Source organism: Malus domestica, chromosome 12, assembly GCF_042453785.1.
Source record: "Malus domestica chromosome 12, GDT2T_hap1".
NCBI classification, from domain to species: Eukaryota; Viridiplantae; Streptophyta; class Magnoliopsida; order Rosales; family Rosaceae; genus Malus; species Malus domestica.
The window spans coordinates 27952556-27961785 of NC_091672.1; the positions used below are offsets into that span (position 1 = coordinate 27952556).

The 9230-nt window shown below is 35.2% G+C and overlaps 1 protein-coding gene across 1 annotated transcript; it reads right to left on the minus strand.

The window, feature by feature from the left end:
* Positions 1 to 6467: 6467 nt before the first annotated feature.
* On the minus strand, positions 6468 to 9004 carry LOC103450897 (uncharacterized). The gene is made up of 3 exons (XM_008390302.4): positions 8762 to 9004; positions 8284 to 8374; positions 6468 to 6865 (listed from the first exon to the last, which is right to left on the minus strand). The coding sequence occupies exons 1-3, from the start codon at positions 8829 to 8831 to the stop codon at positions 6727 to 6729; spliced, it is 300 nt and encodes a 99-aa protein (XP_008388524.1). The 5' UTR covers positions 8832 to 9004; the 3' UTR covers positions 6468 to 6726.
* Between the last annotated feature and the right edge of the window lie 226 nt (positions 9005 to 9230).

Below are 9230 nucleotides of genomic sequence, written 5' to 3' on the forward strand. Positions count from 1 at the left end.
GTGTCTATGAAATAATATTGCCTACAATAAGATAATTCTTATAGTACAAACCTTAAATTTAAGTTTATATATATAATAGGAAAACTAACGAAAAGGATTTGAAAACTTTGAGTTTTAATGATAAGGACAAAATAAAGGGTAAAGTGAATAGTAACAGGATTGACTTTTTAGTGTAAAAATATAGTTTTTCGTTAAAGTGAACAGTACCGGGTATTTTTTGTTAAAGTTCCCTATAATAATTTCCTCCATTGACCTCCAATGGTAAAAAGGAAAAAAAAAACCCAAAATAAATATGGACCTTTGATTTCTTCACCGGCTAAACTTTTTTTTGCAGCACATTGAGAGATTTTTCAATATAATCGGAATATAGAGCAATACACCACATGTTACTGTACAATTAATGAGATATGTGTGTTAAAAAATTGGATATGATCTCACCCAACTTAGTGTGCCTTTTTCATCATGTTGGGCATGGTGTGCCCTTTTCCATTAAAAATTGGATAGGATCTCACCCAACTTACTCCACACATGTGAAGATTAGTTTGAAATATCCGACGAGTTTTTATACATTTAGATACTTTGACCAGCTCTATTTCGTTAAAACCCCTTTGTTATATTTAAAGGCTATATAATTATGGGAACTGGAAAAGGATCGTCGGCTTCTTTTTTTGAAGATATTAGAGATTCTGTGATCGTGATTGTTCATTGAATCATTGTACATTATACGGTTATTTTTCGTTAAATATTATTCATATTTAATTTTAAATTTTAAATTTTAAAATAAATTATAATCGAACGATATACGATAAACGATCATGATCACGAGATTCTTAAGATCATTTTCAATGGGACTGTCTCCCAGTGGTATACCCAATATTTTAACTTGGTTTTTGCCAATTGGCGGCAGGCAGTACGTACCCCCACAAAGTGACGTTTACTGTTAGCTGAAAATATCTCAAGGTGACTTTAACATACGTAATACAGAGCACCACGTGACTTCAACATAGAGCACTACTTAATCAAACAGGTGAGAATAAGATTTAGTGAGCCAATATCAACAGCAGGGTCAAATATATTATAATGTCATGTCATCAACTTTTCATATAATTTGTACAGAAAACCGACCTTGTTATTTTAGAACAAATCCACCCGTTTTAAAATGGGTAAAAATAAAGTAAGGGCAAAGGGGATGGCGGCAATCCAACTCAATTGCCTGAACTTTTGGATCATCGTTGGAGCTGCTCTTAATGGGAAGAGGGGAGGGTCCACCGTCTCTCAGTAAATATATACATGAAAGACTTTGAATTCTTTTTGGAAATTGTTATTAGCATTTCAAAAATCTCATTTTACACTTCTCACAAATTATTTTTCTTTCAAATTATAGAAAGTCTAGAGTATCAAATAAGATTTTTGGAGTGTTAATAACAATTCCTTTATTTTTTTTCTTTTTAACAGTTAAACAATTTAATTGGATGCAACTGATGAATTATTCGGATAAATAAAGTGTTATCTTTCAAATCTTTGTTTTAAATTTTTTTTTATAGTGTAACTTAAAAGTGGTAATATTTTTTGTTAATAAATTAAAAAAAAACAATTGAAATGCCTATTTGAAATTCAAAATTTAATCAATCGCTTTTGCTCGTTGCTTGTGAAATCAAATGAGGTCTTTAAAGAATAGACACTGAATAGACACTCCCAAGACTCAATGCTTTTAATTACTCTATTTCTGTTTGAGTCTCTCTCTCTCCTTGAAAAATTTATCTATAAATGCATGGGCTCCTTCACATTTCTGATTCACTCTTCGGTTGAAACAAAACGAAATGGGTAAAAGAGTGGCCAGGGTTATGGGGGTCTTTAGGAGTTTCTGACGGGTATGCATGGTGCATGGGTGAGTAGTTCGTGTTGGAGAAGCAGGGCACGTGCAAATTCTAGCTCGAGCAATCCTTCATCAGGAGCTTAAAAACTTTGCACTTGCTCCCCTTCTCCAACACAAGCTTCTCACCTCTTTTTCTTCCTCGCCCCATTTCTGCATCATCAGCTCGATCAACAAGGCAGTGTGAACGCTGTACGTGCGTAGGATGGTAAAGTTAAGGAAAGTAAACGTAGAACTTTCGATTGTCTTCTCTTCATAGTGTCTTGGATTTCCACCGCCACATATCACATGTTTCGTTTAATTCGTTTCTTTGAGATATTTAACTCATATGCTTTGGTTTTTTTTTATGGAAAGTGTTATTGTCATTGTCATTCTAAAAATCTTATTTTACATTTTTCATAAAAATATTTTTTTTCTAATATAGAAAGTTTGGATTGTAGAATGAGATTTTGGGAATGCAAAGTTTGAAGTGTAGAATGAGATTTTTAGAATGCTAATAATAATTTTTTTTTTTATTTGTAGTCATCTCTCTCTCTCTCTCTTTCTCTTCTCCCTCTCTCTAGCATGAGAAGTTCAAGTGAGGGACGTTGGCTCATGATCACAGAGGCACAGAATTCTGCATGCAAGAAGAGAATGTCAATATTATGGGATTGAAATACTCTATCCGGATCTCATACTCTGGAGCTTGTGGATCGAGCAATTTGGAACAGAGAATATCTGGGCGTTGGAGAAAGATTGTATGTGAGATGGGTCAAAATGAACTAATTAATGGAACCAAATTGAAATCCCGATTGCACGGTCCACAAGCTCTAATGTATGAGACCTAGAGAGAATCTCAATACAATATTTATGGGCAGTTGTATCCATTTGCAAGCCCTAAATAGTTGTTTTTTAAGTTCTCCTATGACACTTGTATACATTTCTGCTGCAATTATAGTCTCCGTTGGAGAAATTTTTCATTGTAACGAGAATACAAATGGGACATCATGTATTTTTATGTAAATATTGAGAAATTTTATTTTTTAAATTATTAACATTTTAATAAACATATCTCATTATTTATATAATGACACGTGATGTACCATTTCGCATGCTGATCATATTGAAAAATCTTTCTCTCAATTGGCAAAATTATCAGGATTAATAAATGTGATCTTCTTAGCATTTCCTTCGTTCGTTTTATTTAGCTAAAAGAACTTGTATTGACTTTTACTTGTTAAGATGCAAGCCACATGAGAAGGGATACTATGACGAAACCAAAGCTTGACAAGAAGAAATTACTAGTAACTAAAAAGTAATTAACCAGGTGGAGAAAACTGTAAAAACATTGTGGCCATGCATCATGCTAAAGATCCTTGGCTCAAGAAGCTTGTCAAGTAATAACTAATGAGCAGGTTCTGGAAAGCTTTATTGGTACGTAGTGGAGTGATGCTATTTCGATTGGATTTAATGATTTATGTTTAAAATTTCCCAAACATATACTTAAGAACTATCCTGAACCACAAATTATTTATTATTATTTTTGAGCAAATTATATTTTTAATAGAATATAAATTAAAATTTGTGAGATGCATGACAACAACAACCAAGCCCTCTTCTCTTAAGTGGGGTCGGTTGTAAGAATCTTAAAACGTTATTGAGTTCGATTTTGCGTCAAGTCTTTTGTAAACTTTAATGTGTGATATGCAGGATTTTTGGAAAATAACTTTCAACCATAATTATCAGAAGTAAACTACATTAGTCCCATTTTATCTGTTGAAGAGCTAAACTAATTTATGCAAACAGCAAGTCCTCTCTTCCATTGACCACGCTATTCAAAATTAAACACTATATAGATTTGAGACTGACCGGTTTTGACAGGAAGATGGCGTAAGGTTATATAAATTTGACAGTCAAAAAGAAGGGTTTGTAAGCAAGGGGGTGGTTCTTGCACTTTACCTAAGAAAGTGGGGGACTCTGATCTTTTGATTTCTGATAGGGCTTTGGAGCGCTGGAAATTGAAGTGAGGGAAGGGGACAAGAAGGAAAGACATGCAGTGCTGCCCTGCCATATATTGATGAACGAACCTTAAATTGCAAGCAATGCTTTAAACATGAGAGAGGGAAAAGAGGACGAGAAGGAATATGTCGTATGTGGGAGTGCTTGTACACGCAATGCACAACTGTCAAAGCTTGTAGAAACAACAATCATCATGATTCAATGACAAAAAAAAGCTATCATCATGATTCATGCTTGGTTGTTGGGAGAAATTTTTGCAGTTGCAAAGTAAGTGTTACGCGGTGTATCGTTTAATAGATAATAGATTCATGGTTTACTTCAGAGGGTGCTATAGTAAAAGATTGAAGCTATTTTTTTAGATGGAAACAATCCGTATAACGTGCAAAATACTTTTTATTCTTAAAGTGGGTCGTTTCATCAAGCACTTAGTAAGCATATAGTCATTTGTCGAGCTAATGTTGCTCATCGGTAAACAAATGTCTAAAGATGATGAGTGAGTCATATCGAGTTTTATCAACACATACTATCGAGTGGTGTCAACATGTATTACTAAGTGTCATCGATGCATGTTGTTGGGCGGACATTTCATCGAATACTTCGTGGGGACTCTTAGGTCCTGTACCAACCATTTGCAGAGTCCCTCGAAGACTTTCCTAGTCATTTTTCCGATCTTCAGTGGCAAGGCCACTCTGGTCTTTTAGCAAATTCACCATGTTCACGTGTAATGATATAGATAAAAAAATATGGTTAATATGTCTTACTTATTAATTATAAACATAAAAATAACACGCACATATGTTATCATTAAAATGAAATAATAACATTGTATGACGGTGTTTCAGATACACCAAAACATATGCGTTGGTCTACGATAATTCACATGTCATGGTGAATGAGCAAAAGCAAATTTTGCTTTTCTTCTTAGCATTTTCCAATTTTTATGGTTTCAGAGGCTCCAATGTTTCTTGACTGCGTCATACCATTATTGTAGGCTTCTTACAAAAATATCTTCATCAATCGAGGGACTATTCCCTCGCATGCTCATATATAAGACGGTTAAGTACAGTGAAGTACAACGTGCTCATCAGTTTTACACTGTTTGATTGAATTTCTTGACAACCAAACCCAATCAAACCATTTATTCAAGAAACGTCACAAAGATCACTTTACAACAAGGACTTAAAGTGGTAATTTCTTGCAAGCCCTAGCTCCCCTAGTAATGCTTGTTCATCCATCCTTAAGGTATTCTATGAGGGGAGCATGACCACATTACCTATTGGAAGTTTTAACCCTAAGAGGTTGAACAGGAAGGTGAAATTTTCTCACCTCAAACAAAGTGGGAAGTTTAATCCCTAAGGGCTCATAAAACTTTCAAAAGGTATGTATGAAACTAAGAGGTGCAGAAACAACATGATATGTAGTTGGTAACTTAATATGACACTAACAATTTTGTCCGAACTGGATTTGTTGCTCTTTCTGGCTTTTACCACGGCGGATATGAAGAACCCTTTGAAATTTGGGTGATGGATGAATTTGACGATGGTTGGACAAAACACTAGTCTATATTTTCCCGAATTGGATCAAGAGGTAGACATCCATTGATGCTTTGGAAGAGGTAGGAGGTTCTTTTGGTTGACAAAGATGGACGTTTAGCCAGCTACAACTTCAATATCAAAAATCTTATGCATATTCCTGTTTATTGTGTCTCGAGGAGATTTTCAAGCTGTTGCTTGTGTGAATTGTATGTAAACGTTGCCTTATATATTAGATGTCGTGTCTGTAAGTGTGTCAGTTTTGTATGTTCAAATAACATCATACTTTTGAAAAATTAAGAGCAAGCGAGATGGTTGATACTGGTGATATTCGAACATCATTGGCATCTAAAATAAAAAATACAAAGAGTTTGGCATTTTTACTAAACATTAATTATTACTCGAGCTTTAATATATTGCAAGAACAAGTTGAGAGTCAACATCGTATCTGTTTAAATGTTTGAGTGCTAGTTAGTTGTTTGTTGAGTTTCCAATTTCTGGTCTTGATTTTTAATTAGAAACTACGTCGTTTGTTCAGTTTTCCCACTCTGATTAATTTCTTGGTATATGGTCGAGAGTCGAGAGATATATATTGTGACTGAATATTTGTAAGTGCAGTTTATGATGTGTAATTTCAGAGATTCTCATTCACAATTTCATTTCATATTTTAGATTAAATTGTTCGGGACCTTGTTTTTTCAACAAACAATAAGATAATTTACACTAATGTTCGGAGCAGTTTTGAGATTACGAATTTCATCAAAACAAAAACGTAATATTCAAACTTTCATGTTCAACATATGTCTCAAGTTGTGGGCATATTTCCACTAAACCAATACTGATAGAGAAGAAACCTTATGCAACAAGAATGTCATGGTGACAGTGTCCAAACCAGTCATGCATAACTATATATAGAAGTTAAAAACACATGGCAGTGCACAATCGGCTTGAAAACCTACAACCCTACACGTCACGAATATTCGGTCAATCCACATAACCAAAGTAAATGGACTCAAAAGAGAGATTTAGATTGTGCAAAAGGAAGCAGAAAAAATGTAGTTGAATTCACGAAAGGCCGAGGCCTAATTACTGCATACTTGCAAATCAGTAGCACAGAAATCCCATGCCTGATTACAATCGGAGTTAATACAAACAAACAAAATAATGGTTGAAGAAAGACTGTTCACACAATTATTTTTCTTATCATCCTCCAACTATTTTCTGGATAAACTTGCGCAAGGCCATGCCATGCCATGCTATGTGGGGTTAAATGTTTCCCCAAGCAAGGTCGTCGAACGCGATGCTTAATCTTCGTTAAAGTTCTCAATTGGAATCCTTGTTAAAGTCCTCAATTGGGAAGTACTTGGCGTATTTGTCGTGCTTTGCTCCAGTTTTGTGGTCATAGTACTCCACCACTGCTGCACCAGCTAATGCGGCGAGCGTTAGAGCCTGTGCATGCAACCTGAAAAACATCGAGGAGTAAGAAGTCAGGAATAAAACACAGGTACTCAATGTCAATGCAAACAAGGAAAATTAGAAAATGAAGGGTAAGTGAGATGCACAAATTAGAAGTTAAACAGACGAATCAGATGCAAGAAAAGGTGAGAAGCATTCCCGGTCGACATAGGGAAGAAAATTTATACCCAGAATCACTGACAATGGGAATTCAATTTGGACCTCCACACTCCCTAAAGACCACAAGTGTGTTTAAGCATTTTCTCTTAGGATTTTGTATATCAAGGATTTTATCCCTTTATCTCGCTCCCCTAGATAGACCCAGCACATGTTGGACTAATAGCATGTTCGAAGCAATCTCAGGGTTTAGGCTACGGATCCAAGAGACTATATTTCATGATACAATTTCCCTAACAACGACATGCTAATCTGAAATAATAAATAGAGAAGGAATAAGATGGTGGGGAAAAGAAATATCATTCCTATGATAACACTGCTTCCAGAGAATTCAGAGGCTGCTGCCATATGCTAAATTAACAAATTGAATGCCATCTTACGCATCAAATATCCCATTAAGCGGCTATTGCAAAAATTGTAAACCCAATCAAATCTCAGAATCACTTCTAACCTAAGAATCAAATGCCTTGTACAAATTGGGATCATTCAGTATTATATGCATATGATTGCTCAAGTAGCTAAAAGATTAGTAAACAGCCACAATGAATTAGCAGGAGTTCAAGAACTCCGAAAATTTCGCACCAAAGTCATGGTTTTTTGTCAAATTCGGGAACAATGGTATCTGCACGTTGGAATATATATTCTCACATAAATTATATTAAAAATGAAGGTCCAATTTTTTGGTATTCCATTGACTGGCTTTATTTGGGAAGAGAAAATCACTAATTCCATTATACCAGTCATAATAAAATCCATGCCAAGGCATCAACTTTCATACCAGGGCAACCCATGGATAGGACTTAAGAGGCAAATAGCACTGGCAGGGTAGGGAATACCAATACCAGGACGGGCATAGTTTGCGGCATAGATAATCAGTAACCACAAACTGACATCCAGTTCAAAGAGTGAGAGCCAAATGCCAAACAAGATGGCATACACATTAACATTACAAACTGCAGATAGTATCATTAAGGGAACTTTAATGAAAAGCTTCCGGTACTGTTCATTAGTTTTCTATCATCAGAAAATGTTCATAAGCTCCCGTCGACCTAATATTCTTTCAACTTCAAACGAGTATGTAACCCTAAAACTCTCGACTCGACAAAATTTAGTGAAAAGATCGACCTACCTGTTTCGCATAAAACTATATAACTAAGTAAATGCATATATTTACAAAATGTGGTAAGCACATCCGCACATCACTATCTGTCAAAAAAGAAACTGAGAATCCACAAATAGCAAAAGTACCTGGCGTGGATGATCCTCACACTGGTCTTCATGCCGGGCTGAGACCAGTTATAAGCTATCGAACCCGTAATTCCACTGAGCCATAGAAGACCTAAGTCATGGAAACAAAAGCAAAAAACCGTCAAAAACCATAACTACAGTATAAGGGATTCCACATACACACAATTATGCAGCAATCTGGCATCTAAATACCATTTTTTTTCCAATAATCTAAGATACCAAAATAAAAAACCAAGGGCCGTAATTGAAGAACAATATCTAAAAAATTAATTTGGTGATAAAGCCAAAGGACAGATATTTCCCCCAATAGTATAAAAATGGATGCCAAAATCAATCAAAACGTAAAACCCAGATCATAAAACATGTATTTCATAACTAAATGCAACTTAAGTCCAAGAAAATACAATATCTTGCATTTGCCAATTAAAAACAAGGAAAAAGGAAACAAAATTAGAGAGCAAAAAGCAGGGAAATTTACCAACAGCTCGAAGCTTGTGCTCGACAACCCATTCCCTGAGAGAATCGACCTTGCTCTTGGATTCCGACATTATTGAGAGAGATTTTCTTCTTTTTTTCTTATAAGTTTTTTAGCAGAGAGAAAATAATTGAAGAGGTTCTGGAGTTGTGGCGGTGGCCTTGGTTACGATGACGCGGACGCAAAAGTAAAACCAAAGTTGTGTGCGAATCGGTGGGCGGTAGTAAGATTACACGTGCTCCATATTTTTCGTATGTCTCATGTCCTTTTTTTTAAACTAGGATTCTCTTCCATCTTTTTTTTTCTCCCGTTCATTCTTTTTTTATTTGAACGGTCACGGTTAAATCACGTTAACATCTTATATTAATTTTTTTATATAAAAAGAGAAAGACAAAATAAATGTGAAAGGAAGGGATGGAAGCAGATGTAAAAAGGAAATGAGAGAATCCTTGCTCCATATTTTTCGTATGTT

Coding starts and splice junctions, on each gene's coding strand:
- LOC103450897 (XM_008390302.4), bottom strand. CDS start 8,831: ATGTCGGAATCCAAGAGCAAGGTCGATTCTCTCAGGGAATGGGTTGTC. Junction 8,375..8,761: donor GCACAAGCTTCGAGCTGTTG/GTAAATTTCCCT, acceptor TCCATGACTTAG/GTCTTCTATGGCTCAGTGGA. Junction 6,866..8,283: donor GTGAGGATCATCCACGCCAG/GTACTTTTGCTA, acceptor GATGTTTTTCAG/GTTGCATGCACAGGCTCTAA.